Source organism: Pantherophis guttatus, chromosome 10 (assembly GCF_059756535.1).
Source record: "Pantherophis guttatus breed Tessera chromosome 10, ASM5975653v1, whole genome shotgun sequence".
In the NCBI taxonomy this organism is placed as follows: Eukaryota; Metazoa; Chordata; class Lepidosauria; order Squamata; family Colubridae; genus Pantherophis; species Pantherophis guttatus.
In genome coordinates this window covers 10,008,549-10,031,568 of record NC_142072.1, presented here as the reverse complement: position 1 = coordinate 10,031,568, position 23,020 = coordinate 10,008,549, and the positions used below count along the sequence as shown (strand labels likewise).

General features: G+C 43.5%; 1 protein-coding gene across 2 annotated transcripts; it reads right to left on the bottom strand.

Annotated features, from left to right (window-relative positions):
* Positions 1 to 869: 869 nt before the first annotated feature.
* On the bottom strand, positions 870 to 22,541 carry LOC148112402 (uncharacterized). Of its 2 annotated transcripts, none has more exons than XM_087876571.1 (4): positions 22,493 to 22,541; positions 20,096 to 20,192; positions 8,636 to 8,903; positions 870 to 2,413 (listed from the first exon to the last, which is right to left on the bottom strand). In XM_087876571.1, the coding sequence occupies exons 2-4, from the start codon at positions 20,110 to 20,112 to the stop codon at positions 2,372 to 2,374; spliced, it is 327 nt and encodes a 108-aa protein (XP_087732697.1). In that variant the 5' UTR covers positions 20,113 to 20,192; positions 22,493 to 22,541; the 3' UTR covers positions 870 to 2,371. The 2 variants fall into 2 exon arrangements, with proteins under 2 accessions (XP_087732697.1, XP_087732698.1); XM_087876572.1 differs by lacking the exon at positions 870 to 2,413 and adding an exon at positions 2,429 to 4,070 and having other exon boundaries at positions 8,636 to 8,832.
* Between the last annotated feature and the right edge of the window lie 479 nt (positions 22,542 to 23,020).

Below are 23,020 nucleotides of genomic sequence, written 5' to 3'. Positions count from 1 at the left end.
AATTCCAACCCACCCTCTCTGACCTTTATCGCTCGCCTCTCACTTCTCACAGGCCCATGCGACAGACTCATTCCGGTAAATCAATTGTTTGAAGTTTGATAATCCCCCCCTGATCTTCAAAATGTGTCGAAACGTTTACAATGGTGGAATTCTTCCTCTGCTTTACTTCAAATTTTGATCCAAGGGAGCGGGAATTTGCTGCAGAGGAGATGACCCTAGTTCAGGGGTGAAATCCAGAAGGTTCTGACAGGTTCTGGAGAATCGGTAGTGGAAATTTTGAGTAGTTTGGAGAACTGGCAAATACCACCTCTAGCTGGCTCCAGAGTGGGGAGGGAATGGGGATTTTGCAATATCCTTCCCCTGCCACCAAGCCACGCCCACCAAGCCACACCACGCTCACCAAGCCACGCCCACAGAACCTGTAGTCAAGAAATTTGAATTTCACCACTGCCCTAGTTAGTCTTGTTGACCTTGAGAAAAGATAATAATTCCAAAAGGCAATACCTTAATTTTTTTTTTAAAAAAGCTGAAAGTTTGGGGGCTTATAAAAAGTGTCTCCTTCAGGCTCCACGGTTGGAAACCGAAAAGAAGGAGAGGAGGGGTTGATTTTGTAGCGTTTGTGCTGATTGCAGTGTTGCTTGTCGTGAAAGAGATCCTAAGGCATTTTTTCCCCTCCTTTGCAAATCTTTGAAGCTGGAACTCTCTGTACATTTCTTAAAAAGATGCCCCCTTGAACAGGGAGTGACGAGCGCTGCACTTCCACTGAAGCGGAGCCTGTCCCATCCACTGCCCCCCCCGTCAACCGCCTCACATTTTTTTTAGGCCAATTCAAAAGTAGGTGAATGTCAGCCATGGAGTGGAAGCAACACAACGGTAAAACCGGTGTAAGAGGGTAATTATACACCGTGCATATATTTAGCAGGGAAAGCATGCAAAGTGACAGCATGAATAGGGGAATTCACACATTGCCAAATTAATATGCACAGCTTTCGCTTTTTAAGTGATGTTGGAAGAGGCACAAGCAAATAATGACAATGTCAATCACGGATTTTGTAAGCTGACTGGGCTACATGCTCTTCCTTTCGGAGAAGTAGGTCTCTGGCCTGGTAGCTCATGAAATGTACGTGTCAGCAAGCAAGAACACAGCATGTGCGCCAGATAAAACTGTAGAGAACATCCAATTATATTCTGGAATGTCATCGAGTGATTGTCCAAATTTACTGGGTGGAATTATCATCATCATCATCATCATCATCATTTATTACTGTTAATTGGTTATGGTTGCGCCATCTGTTTTCATGCCTTTATTCTAGATTTTTTACTCTGCAGTGTTAAGTTGTTGATGGCATACGTTTGATTATTGAAGATTATTGCAAACTGATGGTGAGATTGCATTTTGGCTAAGTACTAAAGACAAAAGAAGGAATGGAGGGAGGGAGGGAAAGGGGAGGGGAGTGGCAGGGAGGGGAGGAAGGGAAGGAAAGGAAAGGAAGGAAGGGATGAAGGAAAAGAGGAATGAAGGGAAGGGAGAGGGAGAGAGGGAGAGAAAGAGGGAGAGAGGAAGGAAGGAAGGGGAAGGGAAGCAGGAAGGAAGGAGGGAGGAAGGAAGAGGAAGGGAAGGAGGAAGGAAGGAAAGAAGGAAGAAAGGGAGGGATAAAGGGGAGGGAGGGAGGAATGAAGGAAGGAAGGAAGGAAGGAAAAGGAAGGGAAGGAGGAAGGAAGGAAGGAAGAAGGAAGAAAGGGAGGGATAAAGGGAAGGAAGGGAGGAATGAAGGAAGGAAGGAAGGAAGAAAGGAAGGAAGGGGAAGGGGAAGGGAAGGAGGAAGGAAGGAAAAAAGGAAGAAAGGGAGGGATAAAGGGAAGGGAGGGAGGAATGAATGAAGGGAGGGAGGGAGGAAGGGAGGGAGGAAGGAAGGAAGGAAAAAAAGGGAGGGCAGGAGGGGGCATCAGTTCTATCCTAAATTCCTGGTAATTTTGGCACATTCTTCACATTTTGGTGTGAAAGTCAATATTTATTTTTCACACAACACAAAAGCCACATCGTATAGAAAGTGCTCATCTGGAGTGCCATGAGCTAGTGATAATTTGCCTTGCATGAAAACAAAACATTATTAGACAATAACAGTATCCAAAGTTTGAACATCGGGCGGGGGGCAGGGAAATCACCGGATCCGACCGATGATGTACAGAACAAGCCAACGAGCTGACGAGCAAATGGGTTCTCTGTGACTTGGATGGAGTGCAGGTGTTAAGTTGCAACTGCCCACCTTCACCTGCCAGCTTTGTACAAAGCTCAGTGGAATTGCAGGGTGAGCTCATGGAAGGAAGCAGGTAAAGCCAAAGCCTTAATTATCACCGGTGGGATATAATCTTAGTGCCATGAATGAAGTTGAAGTTCTGGGCCGGACGGCAGCTGTAGAAGGAAGAGAGAAGCACGAGCAATGGAAAAATAAACAGCATGTTAACGAATTGCTAATTAAAGCTCAATTTTCCAGACAATAATAACTTGCGCATCTCATGGGATAGAAGATTTTCCATTGCAAAGGATGCTATTGTGCTTCTTGCAGGCGTGTTGAACGGACTGGCTGCTGAAACACACACAACTAAAGGATCCCTGGGTGTGGGTAGGGGTAGTCCTCGACTTACGACCACAGTGGAGCCCCAAAATTTCTGTTGCTTAAGCAGAATGTTTGTTCAGTGAATTTTGCCCCATTGTACGACCTTTCTTGCTACGGTTGTTAAGTGGATTTGGTTTCCCCATTGACCTTGCTAGTTAGAAGGTTGCAAAAGATGATCGCATGATCCCGGGACACTACAACTGTCATAAATGTGAGCCAGTGGCCAGGCATCTGAATTTTGCCCCGTTGTATGACCTTTCTTGCAGGGGTGAAATCCAGCAGGTTCTGACAGGTTCTGGAGAACCACTAGCGGAAATTTTGAGTAGTTCGGAAAACTGGCAAATATCACCTCTGGCTGGCCCCCGAGTGGGATGGGAATGGGGATTTTGCAGTATCCTTCCCCTGGAGTGAGGTGGGAATGGAGATTTTGCAGTATTCTTCCCCTGCCACGCCCACCAAGCCACACCATGCCCACCAAGCCACGGCCACAGAACCAGTAGTAAAATAATTTGGATTTCACCACTGCTTTCTTGCTACGGTTGTTAAGTGAATCTGACCTCCCCATTGACTCTGCTGGTCAGAAGGTCGCAAAAGTTGATGACATGACCCCGGGACACTACAACCGTCATAACTATGAGGCAGTGGCCAAGCGTCTGAATTTTGATCAGGTGACCACGAGGAGGCTGCAACTGTCATAAGTGTGAAAAACGGTTGAGTCACTTTTATCACTTCGAATGGTCACTAAAACAAACTGTTGTAAGTTGAGGACTACCTCTAGTTTGGTCGTCGATACGTTCTAAGTAGCCGAGCCCGCTAGACATGTCAAATCTTCTGGTGTCATTTGTTCATCCATTTCTTTTAATCTTTTAATTAGGAGGAATGTTGATTGAGGATTTGAAAAGATATCAGCGAAGAGAAAGGGGAAGCGAGTCTAATTAAACAAGGATCAAGAACATACCAACGATAAGCTGTTTCAGTGACAGATGCACGCGTGTTAAACGGCTAAAAAAAAAAAGGGGGTAAGGAACATTCATCAAAGGCGCTCCTGTGATTGAATGATCATAAATGATTTATGTTGTCAAATGCTTGACATCTCCCATAGTTTCTGGCATGGGTAAAGATCATTCTGCATGCGTTGAGGAAATAAAAACGACAGCGAGCAAATCTGCGGCAATGGCAACGGCAACGGTAAAGTTTTGCGGCAACATGACGAGTTTTTTTTTTTTTTTATTTCCAGCAGCATGATTTTGGGTTAGTTTTGCCAAAATAAGTTTGGAATGGAAATGAGAGACAAATGGTTGTCAACCCTCAAATTTGACAGAGTCCCTCCCCAAAAGGGTGATGAAATCACATCCGTGGATGGAATGTGCCCACTTCGTTTCTGGATTATGGTGGGGTGTGATTTTAACCATCTGGGCATTGGTGAAAAATCTTCCTACGTCCATTCCCGGTCTTAAAAAAAAAAAGAAACCATATTTATAGATTTGAATAAAATTACACCACACACAAAAGGTCTAAAAATGATTTGGCGCTCAACTTGTACAAGTAGCCCTCGATTTACAACAGTTTGTTTAGTGACCGGCAGGGGTGAAATGTAAAATTTGTTACTACTGGTTCTGTGGGCGTGGCTTGCGGGGGTAATGTGACTGGGTGGGCGTGGCCAACTTTTTTTTTTTTTAACTTTTCAAAGCATTTTTTCTAATGCTTTGAAAAACCTCTCTGCCGATCAGGCAACTCAGCTGGGATTGTCAGAGACTTTTCAAAGCATTTTTTTTTACCACCTCTTTGGCCAAGAGGTTGCAGAAAAAAATGCTTTGAAAAGCCTCTGACGATCCCAGCTGAACCGTGGGATCATCAGAGGCTTTTTTTTTTTTTTACTTTTAAAAGCATTTTTTCGTCGGAAGAGTTTGTAGAAAAAATGCTTTTAAAAGTAAAAAAAAAAAAGCCTCTGATGATCGTGTGGCTCAGCTGGGCATGGTGGAGGGGTGGGGTGCAGGGATTTTTGCTACCGGTTCTCCGAACCACCCGCCGCCATCGCTACCGGATCGGGCGATCCGGTCTGAACCGGGAGCATTTCACCCCTGGTGACCGGTCCAAGTTATAAGGGCACTGAGAAAAGTGACTTATGACCGTTTTTCACACTTACAACCGTTGCAGCATTCCATGGTCAGCTGATCAAAATTCATATGCTTGGCCACTGACTCATATTTATGACGGTTGCGGTATCCCAGGATTGTGGGATCTCCTTTTGTGACCTTCTGAGAAGCAAAGTTTTTGGGGAAGCCAGATTCATTTAACAACTGGGTTACTAATTTCACAAGTGCAGCGATCCACTTAAGAAAAGTATCAGGAAAGTTGGTAAAATGGGGCAAAGCTCACTTAACCAATGTCTCCCTTACCAACAGAAATTTTGGGCTCAGTTATGGTCGTCAGTCGAGGATTACCTATAATGCAGCACAAGACATTTGGTTGTGTGATCCAATCTTGTGTGTTCCTCAAATGACCAACTGAGAAGATCGATAGGGCAGGGCCAGGGCTCTGTCATCTCCCTCAACCTGGCCCTTGCTTGAAGATTTGACTTTGAAATCTATGAAAGGTCCTCAGAACAGGACATTGTGAGCAAAGTGGCACCACAATTTAAAATAGGAGTTGGGTAGCAACGGCTGCTCCAACTAGGGTAGCTATCTCTTTTGGGTGACCCAAGTTGCTTGCTAATTACAATATCGCATCCAAGATGCAACAAATCCCAAATTGGGCAACATATTGTGGAATATCACACACACACACACACACACACACACACAGGATTTTTCTAATGCTTCCTGATCTGCAATAAGAACCACAGATAACCAGGAGCGGGCTTCAAAAATTTTAGCAAGGGGTTCTTTGCCCGGTTGCTGGGTGGGCATGGCCATGGTGGGTGTTGCCTAATCGGCTCCTGCACCACAGGGGGTGGGGTGGGGGCTTTTTTGCTCTCCCTGCACTCTGGAGGCTTTCCACAAGCCTCCAGAGAGCGAAAATGGCCTCCCCAGGCTCTGGAGGCCCTCTGGAGGCTGGAAACGGGCATGTTTTCGGCTTTCCGAAACTTCCAGTAGGCCCGTTTTTCACCCTCCCTGAGCCTCCGCGCACGCCCTGCACTTACCTGTATCCAAAAGGGGCTGCATGGGGACTCATGGGAGGGGCGGGGTGGGGTGGGTGGGGCCAGCCAGGAGTGGGATTTGGGAATTCTCCGAACTACACAGAATCTTAGCTAGAGGTTCTCCCGAACCCTTGCGAACCCCCAGCAGCCCACCCCTGCAGATAATCAACACAGCTGGTCTACTGATAGGGACTGTTCCTGCTCACACACCAGAGGACATTTTTAAAAGTGGGGGGAAAGGGCTCAGATTGATGAATTTAATTCACTGCAGGCCGCTCTGTTGCCAGACCAGTTCCTGAAAGGATTGTTCAGGGGCAGAAAAACGGTGTGTGACACTGATTTGGACAAGGCCACTTATTTTATATGTCTCAGCATGCTTTCCGTTCACGCCAGGTGGAATCATTCTCTTGCATTTTTTAACCCCCCTGAATGTTCTCATGTGAAGAAAGCAAATTGCTTTCCAAAATTTCTTTGGAAGAAGGGGGCTGGAGTGCGGTGCTTACATACTAAGCAGGTGGTTCAAGAGTGTGTGGGAATGGCCTGCTTTTTCACAGCGCCCTTATTTTCTTCCTACGCTTCTGTTAGATCACGGAAGAAGACATCCCGAGGGATCTTTTCTTTGGAGGCTTTTTCTGATCACGAATCGTGAGCAACTCAGGAGGTTCAGAGCAGCGTTTCTCAACTTTGGCAACTTTCAAGAGGTACGGCTTTCAACTCCCAGAATTCTTCAGTCGCTTGTACTGGCTGGGGAATTCTGGGAGTTGAAGTCCATACAGGGGTGAAATGCTCCCAGTTCGGACCGGATCGCCCGATCCGGTAGCGATGGTGGCTTGTGGTTTGCAGAACTGATAGCAAAAATCCCTGCGCCCCTCCACCATGCTCAGCTGAGTCGCACGATCATCAGAGGCTTTTAAAAAAAAAACTTTTAAAAGCATTTTTCTACAACCTCTTCCGATGAAAAAATGCTTTTACAAGTAAAAAAAAAAGCCTCTGATGATCACGCGGCTCAGCTGGGATCCTCAGAGGCTTTTCAAAGCATTTTTTTTCTGCAACCTCTTGGCCGAAGAGGTGGTAAAAAAATGCTTTGAAAAGTCTCTGACGATCCCAGCTGAGTTGCCTGATTGCCAGAGGCTTTTCAAAGCATTAGAAAAAATGCTTTGAAAAGTTAAAAAAAAAAAAAAGTTGGCCACGCCCACCCAGTCACATTACCCCTCCCCGCCATCAAGCCACACCCACAGAACCGGTAGTAACACATTTTACATTTCACCCCTGAGTCCATACCTCTTAAAGTTGCTAAAGTTGAGAAACACTTGTTCTAGATTGTGGAAGACAGGGAAAGTTGTGGAGGATAATGACTTAGTAATGACTTTGCTCGGGGTCATATAAGCAGAACATGGAAAGGATAGGTGGGATGGAGTTGTGAGCATCCTTCTAGATGGTTGTCCGCTGTAGGGATGCACTGGCAGGATTTGGGCTGTGAGAATTCCGGGCCATTTTCCAATGTCTGTGGTTCTTTTGCTAGCTTCTCCCTGCACACCTCATTGGATCATTTTCTGCTCAGTCTGAAGAATAGTAGCCTGATGGATAGGTGGGCCAACAGGGAAATGGACAGTCCTCGGTCCTTCAATATCGCTTCGTTCCAAGTTTCAATTGACTTAAGAAAAAAAAAAGGAGAAGGAGTCATAGAAAGAGGAGGGAAAAAGAAGGAAAAGAAAGGAGCACTGTAGAAGGAGAAGAAGAAAGAGAAGCAGAAGGAGAAGAAGGAAGAGGAAAAGGAGGAGGGGAGGAGAAAGAGATATAAACGTGACGATAATGCCTTGATCTTTCAATATCACTTCATTCCAAGTTTCAATTGACCTAAGAAAAAAAGGAGAAGGAGTGATAGAAAGAGAAGAAGGAGGAAAAAAAGGAGAAGAAAGAGTACTGTAAAAGGAGAAGGAGAAGGAGAAGAAGGACCAGAAGGATGTCGACTGGTGGCCCCTAGGGGGAGGGCCTTCTCTGTGGGGGCACCTACTATCTGGAACGAGCTCCCCCCGGAGATACGGAGGATCCCGGATCTACGCACTTTCCGCCGTGCTTTGACGACACTCCTATTCCAGCAGGCCGGCCTGGCCTAATTTTCTCCCCTTCTTTTAAATTTTTAAATTGAAATTTTAATTCGTTTTAAATTATTGGGAATTTTAATTGTCTCGGGCAAAAATGATTTAATTTGGTTTTAATTATGTTTTTTTAACTTTTGTATTCATGTGTTTTATTTTGTGCCTGTTCACCATCCTGAGTCCTTCGGGAGTAGGGCGGTATACAAATTTAATAAAATGAAAATGAAAAAATGAAAGGAGGAAAGGGAGGAGAAAGAGACAAAAATGTGATGATAATGCCTTGATCCTTCAATATACTTCATTCCAAGTTTCAATTGACTTAAGAAAAAAAGGAGGAGTCCTACAAAAAGAAGAAGGAGGAAAAAAAGAAGGAGAAAAAAGGAGTACCGTAGAAGGAGAATAAGAAGCAGAAGGAGAAGGAGAAGAAGGAAGAGGAGAAGGAGGAGGGGGAGGAGGAGAAAGAGACATAAATGTGACGATAACGCCGAATATGAATTTTACCTCACTTGCTTTAAACTTATTAATTATGTACAACCAAGGCATAATTACTGTCTCCTAACCAGTTCCAGGTTCTTAGATAATTCAATTAAACAAGATTACATGGGGGAAAAAACCGGAATCTGCTCGCTTTCAGATAAAGTAGGATCCAAAACGCCGCTCAGAGAAAGAGGAAAGAAATTCTCAATCCTTCCTGAGAAGAATAGACAAAGGAATGTTTTTCCCGAAGAGAGAGAGAGAGAGAGAGAGAAAACCCTTTGAGAAACCGTAGGCATACACACCAGGCTCCCCTTGTCTTCCCTCCTTCGCTCTGCTCTGGCATTCAGGTGGCTTATTCCGTCCTCGTCCGCTTTGCTGGTGGCTTGCTCCCTGTCGAATGCCTCCATAGACGGATGACAGCCGGCGTGATGGACGGTGTGCCCGCCTGGTCCCCCATCTGCTTTCCATGCTGGAACAGCATGGCCGAGAACTGTCCTCGCTGTGGGGAAGACAGGGAACAGGACTGCTCCAGATGGGGTGTCTCCTCCATGGGCCTCGCAGCCATCGCGGCTGGCGATACAAGGGGTGGGGAGGAGGGAGAGGAGAAACAGGGAAAATTAAAAAGAAAAAGAGGGAATCCTGATTTAGAATAGAATAGAACAGAACAGAACAGAACAGAACAGAACAGAACAGAATTAGACAACTTAGAACAATTTAGAACAACTTAGAAGCTTAGACAACTTACAACTATGCTGCCTTCGGTCTGACCTAAATGTAGTACACAAAATTATCTGCTACAACGTCCTACCTGTCAATGAATACTTCAGCTTCAACCCCAACAATACACGAGCACACAATAGATACAAATGTAAGGTAAACCGCTCCAAACTCGATTGCAGAAAATACAACTTCAGCAACAGAGTGGTCAATGCCTGGAATGCACTACCTGACTCTGTGGTTCCTTCCCCAAACCCCCAAAACTTTAACCTTAGACTGTCTACTGTTGACCTCACCCCATTCCTAAGAGATCTGTAAGGGCCGTGCATAAGCGCACCAGCGTGCCTACCGTCCCTGTCCTAATGTCCCCATTTATTGGTATCCATTTCCTATATTCATAATCATGTTCATACTTATATCTGTTATCTTATGTGTTTGACAAAATAATAAATAAATAAAAGAAAAAATAGAATAGAATAGAATAGAATAGAATAGAGTAGAGTAGAGTAGAGTGGGATAGAATAGAATAAAATAGAGTAGAGTAGAATAGAGTAGAGTAGAATAGAATAGAATAGAGTAGAGTAGAGTAGAGTAGAGTAGAGTAGAGTAGGATAGAATAGAATAGAATAGAGTAGAGTAGAGTAGAGTAGAGTAGAACAGAGTAGAATAGAGTAGAATAGAATAGAATAGAATAGAGTAGAGTAGAGTAGAATAGAATAGAATAGAATAGAGTAGAGTAGAGTAGAGTAGAGTAGAATAGAATAGAATAGAATAGAATAGAATAGAATAGAATAGAGTAGGGTAGGGTAGGGTAGGGTAGGGTAGGGTAGGGTAGGGTAGGGTGGAGTGGAGTGGAGTGGAGTGGAGTGGAATGGAATGGAATGGAGTGGCGTGGCGTGGACTGGAATAGAATAGAATAGAATAGAATAGAATAGAATAGAATAGAATAGAATAGAATAGGGTAGGGTAGGGTAGGGTAGGGTAGGGTAGGGTAGGGTAGGGTAGGGTGGAGTGGAGTGGAGTGGAGTGGAGTGGAGTGGAGTGGAATGGAATGGAATGGAGTGGCGTGGCGTGGACTGGAATAGAATAGAATAGAATAGAATAGAATAGAATAGAATAGAATAGAATAGAATAGAATAGAATAGGATTTCACCTGCAGGGGTGAAATCCAGCAGGTTCTGACAGGTTCTGGAGAACCGGTAGCAGAAATTTTGAGTAGTTCAGAGAACAGGCAAATACCACCTCTGTATGGCCCCAGGAGTGGGGTGGGAATGGAGATTTTGCAATATCCTTCCCCCAGGAGTGGGGAGGGAATGGGGATTTTGCAGTATCCTTCCCCTGGAGTGGGGTGGGAATGGAGTTTTTGCAGTATCCTTCCCCTGCCACGCCCACCAAGCCACACCCACAGAACTGGTAGTAAAAAATTTGGATTTCACCACTGGCTACCTGTATTAGAGGGCTGAAACCAAAGAGGGTGCAGGTTGGTGTTGGTGGGGCAAGAACTTTTAGGTTCTTAGAAAAAACTAGGGAAAAGTTTCTGACATGCCTGCAAAAGGCTACTCCACCCAGTGACGGATGGCTCTCCTGCTGAATCAGCCCTGCTCTGATGAGTAAGAGAGTGAGCTGGGATGGTTTTTTTTTTTTAAATTCTCTTCCCCCAACTTTCCTTTTCTTTTCAATTTACAACCCAACCTTTTGGTTCAAGTGGGCCCCGAGGGCAGCTTTGCAATCATCTTTACGGTTATTGTTATAGCTGCACATAATGCAGTGCAGGACTGCTGTGGGATACAAGAGTGACAGGCGCTTGCTTATAGTTTACCATCCGGAGAAAAGGCAAGACTTGGCCCCCCGCCCCCCACCACTTCCCCCCAGACACTCACACCCAATCAAGACCGGACTGTCTATCGTAAAACGATGTAAAAATGATGGTAATATATTGCCAGGTGTTAAAAGGAGGAGGGTTAGGAGAAAAATAGATATTGCATGAGAGAGCGGGCAAGAATCGGGCGGAAGGTGTCCTGGCAGGATTCTAGTCCTCGTGACACTTTGGCTGTGCCCCACCTAGCAGGCCTTTTCTGTGCAAGGAACTTCATCATGCCTTGTTTTTACTGGTGTTTCCAAGGATTCACAGCTTGCTTGCATGCTATCCTGGTTGCTTGATAGATTCTCTGGCCAACGTGGATTAAGGCAGGGGTTGGAGGTGGGGTGGAGGAAAGTGATCACGCAGAGAAGAATGAGATCTGTTAAGAGCATATCTAGATCTCATCTGGTCTTTAGAATTGATTCTGATCATTCTCAGCAGAAATGAGCCGGTTTGTTCTAGCACTATGTTTCTCTACCTGAGGACCAGAGGGTAGGACAAGGAGCAGTGGGTAGAAACTAATCAGGGAGAGAAGCAACTTAGAACTAAGGAGAAATTTCCTGACGGTTAGAACAATTAATCAGTGGAACAACTTGCCTCCAGAAGCTGTGAATGCTCCAACACTGGAAGTTTTTAAGAAGATGTTTATTTATTTTATTTATTTATTTATTTATTAAATTTATATACCGCCCTATTCCTGAGGGACTCAGGGCGGTGAACAGCGAATGATAAAAATACATGTAATACAAACGTTAAAAAAAACCCAATTAAAATATACTAAACACTCTGGTCCTAAATAATTCAAGACATCCCAGTTTAAAATAAAATCAAAAGCAATATAAAGGGAAAGTTAGGCCAGGCCGGCCTGCTGAAACAGGAATGTTTTGAGGGCACGGCGGAAAGTGCGCAGATCTGGAATCTTCTATATCTCTAGGGGGAGCTCGTTTCAGATGGTGGGTGCCCTCACAGAAAAGGCTCTCCCCCTGGGGGCCGCCAGTCGACACTGTTTGGCTGACGGCACCCTGAGAAGCCCCTCTCTATGGGAGCGTACTGGGCAGTGAGAGGCTATTGGTGGCAGAAGGCGGTCTCGTAAGTACCCCGGTCCTAAGCCATGGAGCGCTCTAAAGGTGGTAACTAAGACCTTAAAGCTAATGGTTATGTTGGATAACCATTAGTCTGAAATGGTGTAGGGTTTCCTGCCTAAGGAGGGGGTTGGACTAGAAGACCTCCAAGGTCCCTTCCAACTCTGTTATTCTATTCTATTCTATTCTATTCTATTCTATTCTATTCTATTCTATTCTATTCTATTCTATTCTATTCTATTCTATTCTATTTTATTCTCCCTGGTAACTTTAAGATGTGTGGATTCAACCCCCTGGCCCTCAAATGGCCATGGTTGAGAAACACTGGTTTAATGATTAAAGAACTGGACTAGAAACCAGGAAACTGCTAACCCCAATCCTTTCTTAGGTATGGAAACTGGCTGGGATTTTTTTTTTTTTTTGAAATACACTTAGAATTTGAGGACAAAAGTTAACCATGTAATACCTTGCCTTCATTTTGATGTGGTAACTTGACAATTTCGCCATGTTTTTCATTTTTAAGAATATGCCAAATCCAGTCTGTCAAACCTGAGTATTTTTTTAAAAGGTTTATATTAAAATGTGCATGTATTTTGCTGCCCGTTGCAAAATTTACTTGCAGCTTTGCGGAACATTCATTTTTTGCAAACAGTTCTTCCTAATATACCAAACATTACATTATTTTCATGAATATATGCATTTCTGTACAGATCTTTTCCTATTAAAATTTTCAAATAATTCTTGGTGAACTGCATTGCAACATTTGGAAAAGTATGAATTTCAAAGGGTAGCCAAGTTTTGATTCATGTATTTGTTTTTTAAAAAAGAGAATTTAACTTTGCAGTCAAATGCAAACTCCTCTGGCTTTTGTATAAATTGACTACTAGTCCTGATGCTGAGCGGTGTTGATCCAAAGAGGAAGCAGCCGGGCTTCGTAGGATTAGTACAGGAGAAGCAAGGTCCAATTCACTGCTGTTTAGTGAAATCTTTCTTTTCTTTTCTTTTCTTTTCTTTTCTTTTCTTTTCTTTTCTTTTCTTTTCTTTTTTCTTTTCTTTTCCTTTTCCTTTTCTTTTTCTTTCTTTTTTCTTTTCTTTCTTTTCTTTTTGTTTGTTTGTTTCTTTCTTTCTCTTTCTATTCCTCCATACCTCCCTCCAATCCATATCTATCTAGCTGTCAGTCTATCTATCTATCTATCTATCTATCTATCTATCTATCTATCTATCATCTATCTATCTGTCTATCTATCTATTTATCTATCTATATCTTTCCTTCCTTCCTTCCTTCCATCCATCCATCCATCCATCCTCATCCTCATCATTATCTATCTATCTATCTATCTATCTATCTATCTATCTATCTATCCATCCATCCATCCTTCCTTCCTTCCTTCCTTCCTCCCTCCCTCCCTCCCTCCCTCCCTCCCTCCCTCCCTCCCGTCTGTCTGTCTGTCTATCTATCTATCTATCTATCTATCTATCTATCTATCTATCTATTTTTCCTTCCTTCCTTCTTTCCTTCCTTCCTTCTTCCTTCCTCCCATCCATCCATCCACCCATCCATCCACCCATCCATCCTCCCATCATCATTATCTATCTATCTATCTATCTATCTATCTATCTATCTATCTATCTATCTATCTATCCATCCATCCATCCTCCCTCCCTCCCTCCCTCCCTCCCTCCCTCCCTCCCATCTGTCCATCTATCTGTCTGTCTGTCTATCTATCTATCCATCCATCCATCCATCCTCCCTCCCTCCCTCGCTTTCTCTCTCTCTCGCCTTCTCTCTCTTTCTCTTCCCTCCTTCCTCCCTCCTTCCAGTTTTGGACTGCAGCCCTACATCAGCCTTATAGGGTGCTGCATGTAACTGGGACAGCTTTGAGAGGAGGTGAGCTTTGAAGATGCTTTACACCCTGCACAGCTGGAAAAGGGAAGCAGAGGAGAATGGGCAGATTCAATTTAGAAAGGCAAACGAAAGGGAGGAGGAAGGTTGGCTGGCAGTTTTGCAATATTTTAAAGGAATGTCTGAAAGAAAGGAGAGAAATAGCTACTTTTATTTAGGACAGTTCACCATTTATGGCTAGGGATGTACGGAACTAAGCACGTACAGCGTTTTTGAGTGGTTGCTGGGGGTGGGGATGCGCTCATGAAAATGGGCAGGTGCTGGATGAAGAAGTTGGCAGGGTCAGGGCGAAAGCAGATCTGGGTTTTAGTTGAATTTTAATTAAATTCAACCATATGGATGAAGAAAGAGAACACGACGAGCCCTCACATATTTAATCTCCACTCCTCCTTTTTTTTAAAAAAACAACAACAACTGCAATTCGATGGTAAATTTTGAGTGTCATAGAAAGCTTTGGTGGTCTCAGATTGTGAAAGCCTGAAGGAAACGACAGAAAGGTTTAGAAATCAGAAGTATGGATCTGCTTTGTTTTTGATTGATGTCAGCTTTAGTCAAGGATAGGGAGACAACCCATGGTTGATCTTTGGTGGCTTTCCAACAGATAGTCAAGGATATCTAATTCACAAGTACATAGCAACAGCAACAGAACCATGAGTGAGCCCCCCCCACACACTTTACTGAAACAAGAGAAACTCGTGATCATCAGTAATGACATTTTAGTTCCTATGATCAGGATGAGCTTCTGGTATATATATATAAACTAAACATGTGACATCAGAATTCTCTAATCATATGTCCTTTTGCATCAGAACTCTTTGCAAGATTGAGAGGAGCGGGGGAGGAGGAGGAAGTCAACAAGGGATGCATTTTGGAGTTGCAGTGGAGATTACTGGAATGTCCTTGGAAATCTTCCAAGTTATTAGCAGAGATAGCTTGAGATGAATCTTGAGATGAGTTGTTGAGCCTGGCTTGATGTTACGTAACCAAATAACCAGCCTTATGAAACTTGCAGTTTTACTAATGACTGACTGAATGAATGAAAAATGAAAAAAAAAGTCTGCAACCCAACAAGACAGACACAGACTTCAGAGGATAATTAGAACTGCAGAAAAAACAATTGCTACCAATCTGCCTTCCATTGAGGACCTGTATACTGCACGAGTCAAAAAAAAAAAAAAAAAGGCTGTGAAAATATTTACAGACCTCTCGCATCCCGAAAATAAATTGTTTCAACTTCTACCCTCAAAATGACGCTATAGAGCACTGCACACCAAGACAACTAGACACAAGAACAATTTTTTTCCTGAATGCCATCACTCTGCTAAACAAATAATTCCCTCAACACTGTCAAATTATTCACTAAGGCTGCATTACTATTACTATTAATTTTCTCATCGTTCCTATCACCCATCTCCTCCCACTTATGACTGCATGACTGTAACTTTGTTGCTTGTATCCTTACGATTTATATTGATTGCTTCCTAGTAGGATTTGATTGCTTATTTCTACCCTATGACTATCATTAAGTGTTGTACCTTATGATTCTTGATGAATGTATCTTGTCTTTTTATGTACACTGAGAGCCTATGCACCAAAGACAAATTCCTTGTGTGTCTAATCACACTTGGCCAATAAAGAATTCTATCTATCTATTCTAAGAATGATCATTTCTGGGACCAGGGAGTTATCCTGAGGGACAGACATTTCCAGCATGGGTGCTTTCCAGATGTGGAATCCCACAGACAAAATTCCCTAGTTGGCAACTGCTGAGGATTCAGAGAACTGAAATTTACATTAGCTAGAGGACACTCAAATTGGGGAAGATGCAGAGGGCCCAAGGGTGATGGAAGAGTAGAAGGGACTAGGATTGTAAACTAGGTTGCGGAGACTCAAGAGAGAAATTTTACTTACTACTATGAAATATTTGTGCCAAATACGTTATGAAAATTCTTGATGCTTGTAAGGGAAGGAAGAAAAAAAATCAATCAGAATCTTAAATAGAGAATAATTGAAGATATATGCATTATAGGGTGTATTGATTATGGATAGAATAAATTTCAGGAAAGGAAGGAAGGAAAGGAAGAAAGAAAGATAGAAAGAAAGAAAAAGAAAGAAGAAAAGAAAGAAGGGAAAGACAGAGTTTGTATTATTGACTCTAATTTATTTTTCTCTTTCATTGTCATCCACAGGATTGTTGTGAAGATAAAATGGATTGTAAGAATCTCCTGCCACCATAAGGAGGCATGCATATTTAATAACGTTTAATAGCTAATGAGCAAAGGGAGGTTATGGAAATTCAAACAAGGAATAATATATAGTGATGGAAGGCAAAACATTTGTTTACTTTCCCCTCCATTACATCCTTCACGATTCAGATGACTCTCCCCTCCACTTTTGTAATATATTTTAAACATTAGACCTCTAGTCCGGTGGTGAAATCCAATTTTTTTTACTACTGGTTCTGTGGGTGTGGCGTGGCTTGGTGGGTGTAGCTTGGTGGGTGTGGCAGGGGAAGGATACTGCAAAATCCCCATTCCCACCCAATCGGGGGCCAGCCAGAGGTGGTATTTGCTCAAAATTTCTGCTACCGGTTCTGCAGAACCTGTCAGAACCTGCTGGATTTCATGCCTGCTCTAGTCCATATTTCCTCCAGGATTCAAGACCATGTCCTCAAGTTCCTCCTTTTTACCTCTTCCATGAAAAACAAGACCAAGGCACTCCCCCCTCCCCACTAAAGGACTCGGTTCAGGGATTAAGGTCACAGCCATTGTTGACATATTGTCACCAGGGCATTTCCCCTGGTTTAGCATGGTTTATAAAGTAATATCCAACATCTACTTTTTAAAGAATTGTGTAGAAGGAGGGGTTGTAAGCCAGTGCAGGTTTTCCTTTGTGCCTTGTGATAAGACTGCCACTGAAATTTCATCCCTTTTAACACCAGTTGAAGAACGAGGCCTACCCTCGCATTGTTTCTCATTCTTTACATCTGCACATGACCTTGACCTAACTATATCTTTGTTTTTTTCAGGTGCTTATGCTCTAGTTGCTCAGAATAGTCTATACCTTAGGGATGTTTTGTTCCCCCCCTTGCTCAGGAGACTGTGAAGCAAGAGAAAACCGGGGCTTCCATAGGGAGAATATTTGTGTTTTCGGACGTTTCACCCCCCCCCCAGCCTGCTTTGCAATGCATCTGTTCAAAAAAACCCAAAACCCTTTGCTTTCTACAGATATGCACATTGTTGGCATTATTCACATGAAACTTTAGTTGTGTTCTGACCCAGGCCCAAGTAGGTAGTAACGCATTGTAAGCCGCCCTGAGTCTCCGGAGAAGGGCGGCATATAAATCAAATTAAAAAAAAAACAAAAAAACAAACAAGTCAACTATGCTTAGTGTGCGCTAGGCAAACCTGCTAACTTGGCCAAGGGTGGAGAAGGAAACCACTGGCTCTGAATGCTGAATAGCAGCTTACTAATGACAAATGCAGGTTTCCTGGGGTCTGGTAAAATATAGCTTTGGGTGTTGCTAGCCTGGGAACCTGTAATGCTGACTGGGAGAAGCTGTAAATTGCCTGAAGGGTGGTTCAAGGTTCCATTGACTGGCATACCTGAATTTGAGATCAGAAAGGAGCAGGAGGAAGGGAGGAGTAAAATGCAAATATAAAAATCAAGCTGGCCTCTGGTGACTTCACAGCCCCATCATACTGCTGTGTTGCCCATACAGATAATCCTCAATTTACAACCATTCAATTCAGCGACCATTTGAAGTTGCAATGGGGCTGAAAAAAGTGACTTACGACCAGTCCTTGCACGTAAGATTATTGCAGCATCTCCACAGTCGTATGATCAAAACTTGGGCATGTATATAGGCATGGGTTTATGATGGTGGCAGTGTCCTGGAGTTATGTGGTGGCACAATGGTTAGAATGCAGTATTGCAGGATAAGTCTGCTGACTGCCAGCAGTTTGATTCTCACCGGCTCAAAGTTGACTCGGCCTTCCATGTAGTTTTCTGTGTGGTATGATGATTTATCACTGCCTTGTCACCAAATGTGGTTTTGAGTTCCCAGCCTTGCTTACAGCTCTGCCAGAGTGGATCCTACCTCACTGTTTGAGGCAGAGGGATCTATTAATCTTCTCATCGTTCCCACCACCCATCTCCTTCCACTTATGACTGTATGACTGTAATTTTGTTGGTTGTCTCCTTATGATTTATATTGATATTGTTTCCTGATTGCTTATTTGTACCCTATGACTATCATTAAGTGTTGTACCTTACGATTCTTGATGAATGTATCTTTTATTTTATGTACACTGAGAGCATATGCACTAAGACAAATTCCTTGTGTGTCCAATCACACTTGGTCAATAAAAAATTCTATTCTATTCTATTCTATTCTATTCTATTCTGTTCTGTTCTGTTCTGTTCTGTTCTGTTCTGTTCTGTTCTAGTCTAGTCTAGTCTAGTCTAGTCTAGTCTAGTCTATTCATAGAAGATGCAAACTATGGCAAGCTCAAAGTGGAATGGGAGCCATCGTTTTCTACAAAACGAGTGGATGTTTTTAAAATACAAACACTAGGTCTGGCTGCATCTTGACATCTCTAGGGAAGTAAAGTTCCCATCACACGTATGCGAGCAGATGCATATTTTCTCACATGTAAATTTGAGTATGCTCAAAGAGGCTTATTCCCAGGTATCCGTGACTGCAGAATGAGTTAATCAATGCAGAATAACTGACACTATCTGCTAATTCCACATGTGCAGCTCCTGATGCAAATGAGCGTCCCAAGGGATTTCCCCCCCCTCCTACATTTGCCTTCACTGGGCAGGACAGAAATATCACTGGTTGGTTCAGCCAGATCCTCTTTCCAAATCCTAAGGATAAAGAGGTGAATTCACAGCAGGTAGGTTTAAATTCCGTGACCTTCAGTAGTTTCCTCTCGAAACCCAGCTTTCACTAAGTAAGGACAGAATATGCCAGCTGGTGAGTTATGCAGCACTTTTGGGTCAGGTCATGAGGGAAAAAAAAAAAATCAAGGCATAGTTTTGATAGCTTTAAAAATTGAATATGGATCATTCCTGCTATCTGATGGGACTCTGCAGGGATTCATCCTGGTCCAACAGATAATTCTGAAATCAGTTTGGATTATGCACCAATTTAACTATTCCATTATAGTGTGGATTTCTTCTTCTTCTTCTTCTTCCTCTTCCTCTTCCTCTTCCTCTTCCTCTTCCTCTTCCTCTTCCTCTTCTTCTTCTTCTTCTTCTTCTTCTTCTTCTTCTTCTTCTTCTTCTTCTTCTTCTCTCCTCCTCCTCCTCCTCTTCTTCTCCTCCTCCTCCTCCTCTTCTTCTCCTCCTTCTCCTCCTCCCCTCCTCCTCCTCCTCTTCCTCCTCCTCCTCCTCCTCTTCTCCTCCTCCTCCTCCTCTTCTTCTCCTCCTCCTCCTTCTTCTCTCCTCCTCCTCCTCCTCTTCTTCTCCTCCTCCTCCCCCTTCCTCCCCCTCCTCCTCCCATTCTTCTTCTTCTTCTTCTTCTTCTTCTTCTTCTTCTTCTTCTTCTTCTTCTTCTTCTTCTTCTTCCTCCTCCTCCTCCTCCTCCTCCTCCTCTTCTCTCTCCCCCTCCCTCCTTTCATAAACGACCAAAAAGGACGACAACTAAGGGCGATTTTTAACTATTTCTATCTCTCTTCCATTTTCTTCCGCACGCAACCCCTTCTCCGTTTTCCTCTCCAAATCTCTGGCAGTTGGTTTAATCTATAACCAAGTATGGGGCCTTCCCTACAGGCTTTGTGTATCTCTACTGAGGCGGGAGGGTGCGCCTTTCTCCATGGAGACCCAGTTCCCCAGCCCCCCTTGAGGTCAGGGACCCATATTGTCGCTCTGTGTTTTGCTTCATTAAATCTTTATCGGAGTTCATTAAAAGTGTGGTTTGGACATTCCTGCATAGTCTATTAATCCTGCCTGACGCTCTTCCCTTCCCCCGCTCTCCCAGTGGCCCCCACCATAGGCACAAAAGAACCATCTGTTTCTGCCGTGTTCATTCCCTCCTGACATGCTGGCAGGGCAGTGGGAAGCGATGGCAGCCCACCCCACCCCCTTCCTACCCCCTCGGTCTCCATCAGGCTTTTACCTCTTTGGCTTTCATTCACTGGAAACATCCCCTCATGGAAAAAAATGAAAAAACAGTATGCAGGAATGTGCCCACCTGCTTGGCCTTTCCATTTTGCTTCTTCAGTTTCAGCTCCTTGTTTCTCCATCCGGTCAGAAGCTTAAGAGTTGTAGAAAGTTAGCACCCACCCTTCCTAGAAGAATGAAGTATTTTGAGAAATATTTTTTTAAAAGGCAGAATATTATATTTCCCAGGGGTGGGCTTCAAATTTTTTAGCAAGGGGTTCTCCGCCCGGTTGCTGGGTGGGTGTGGCAATGGTGGGCGTGGCCTAGTCGGCCTCCTGCACCACAGCAGGAGGACATTTTTGCCCTCCCCAGGCTCCAGAGGCTTTTGTTGAGCCTCCGGGAGGGCGAAAACAGCCTTCCCAGGCTCTGGAGGGCCGAAACAGGCCCGTTTCCGGCTTTCCCGAACTTCCAGTAGGCCCGTTTTTTCACCCTCACCGAGCCCCCGTGTGCACCCTGCACTTGCCTGCATCCAAAACAGGCCGCGTGGGGATTCCTGGGAGGGGAGGGGCAGTGTGGGCGAGGCCAGCCAGGAATAGGATTTGGGGGTTCTCTGAACTGCACAGAATCTTAGTTAGAGGTTCTTCCGAACCCCTGCGAACCCCCAGCAGCCCACCTCTGATATTTTCCCTAAAGGAGAAACATGTTTCTAAAGACAGAAACTCAGCTCCTCAGCTTTCTGGCCCAAGTAGAAACTAAGGGGCCAACCTTTAGAAATGCAGATTTGGTAATCCATTCAAGGCAGAGGTAGGATTAACCCTCAGCCACAATAGGAATTGCCCAACAAGCCGCTTCATTGCATCAGCAGCACCTACAAAGTTAGCTATGACTCCTACAACAGCCCATAGAATACATGCCCTTGCACAGGAACAGGAAGCTCAAGGGCAAGGCCCAAGAGAGGGTATAAATAACCCTCACTCTCAACTCCATGTGGTCAGCTGCCCAGGACCTCAAACCCATGTGGTCCTGTTCATATATAAATTGGAAATTAAATTAAATTAAATTAAATCAATAAACCATCTTTCCAATCAGCTTCCATATTTCTAGCGTCTTTCTCCTGGCTTAGAACTGAACCAGATGGATATTTCTTCCAACAGGGTCATAGCAACAGTGACCAAAATTTCCTGGAAAAAATAAAGGCCGCCAAGTCCCCAGCCAGATTTTATGCCGAAGGAAGGCCCAGAACTCACTGCCTCCTGGTTTCTAGCCAGCTATTTCACCACTATACCAAAATGATCACAGTTTAACGGGCTATGCAAAATGAGAAAAATCAATGAATTGGATAACTTGGATATGTGTATTGTGTTGTCGTGTTTAGTGGTATAAGTGACCTCTGTCATGGCACGGTGGTCTCAATAGCCTGACAAAAACATTTTTTTAGGTCATCTATAGAAAATATTTCATTTATTGCCCACTTTTCTGTCTTTTCTTTTCCTTTTTTTTGGGTGCTTTTTCTAACTGTTGTTTGTGAAGCTAGCTTTTTAAAATTTGTTTCTTTTTGTTCTTTTATCCTGCCTAGAAAAAGCATTAAGCGTCACCATTTTGTTGCAATATTGGTGATTTAAAACTGGCTTCTGTTTTTATACATGCCGTCAAGAAATCACAGCTATATAAATATTGCTTTGATTCTATTCCAGTAAATTACTTCCCACTGAAATCAATGAGGCTTAAATTAAGTCATGATTGCCTCAGTTTCAGCGAGATCTTAGTTCAGCTGGCATAGTTTGGACCTGACTCGAAGTAAATAAAAGCAAGAATTCAATTTGTATTAGTATCATTACTACGGTAGAGTCTCTTTCTCCCAGTTCTGGTTTGTTTCGATTGCATCATTTCTAGTCGGCATTGACTAGATGGTGGGATTAGTTTCCTCAGGATATACATAAAAATAAGAGAGAGACTATTTGGGCAAGTGGAAAAGCACTTAAATTACGCGGGGTCTGAAAAATGGGCAAGGAACATGGGTGGAAATTCTCTTCATGCACAGAATCCTAGCTAGAGGTTCTTCCGAACCCCTGCAAACCAGCAGCTCACCCCTGGTCATAAGTCATTATTTTCAGTGCCGTTGTTACGTTGTAAGTCGAGGACTATTTGTGTATAAAAACTGAACAGAATCAACATGAGCAGGCCTGCCATGAATGATTTGTGAAGGAAGCTATCGTTTGCTAGCAGAACATTCGTTTTCTGGGCCAAAATACCAGTTTTGCTCCCTGCTGTCTCCTCTTCAAAACAGCGGGATACCCCTTAGAGTCTTTCAGAGCTCCTCTATTTCTCTCCCCACTTCACCCAAAAGCTTTAGGAGAGATGCAAAAACCCCTTCCTGAAATGGTTGCAGTTTTAATGTGACAGAAGGAGAAACGATTAAATATATCCATATGCAATTAATTTAATTCTAATTAAATTTAAATGAAAAGAAATCAAATTAGATCCTTACCCAGGCCCTTCAGCTCCAGTCGAAAGTGGGTCTTTGCACTAAGCCATACGCAGCGAATTGTGCAAACTCAGCTGTTGTGCTTTCAAACCATAGCTTAGGGGCTTAGCATAATTTGCACGCCCAGCAGGGGGTGGCTTCTTCAACAAACCGTGATTTAACATGTTGTGGGAATCCAACGGTAATCTTGAGCCTGGCATCCTTGCTTGTTTCATCTCAATGTAAAAAAACTGACTTTGTCCCATTCCTTATTTTCCCATTCTAATATTCATTTCAGCCTGTTTTATGGTAGCAGTTCGGGTTTTTTTTTTAAATCCATAATGTGCCTTACTTCATGCAAACAGGTTGGCTATGCCTCCATAGGCAGGTAGTCCTCGACTTACGACTACAATTGAATCCAATTGCTTCTGTTGCTAAGTGAGACATTTGTTAACTGAGTTTTGCCCCATTTTATGACCTTTCTTGCCACATTTGTTAAGTGAATCACTGCAGCTGTTAAGTTAGTAACTCGGTTATTAAGTGAATCTGGCT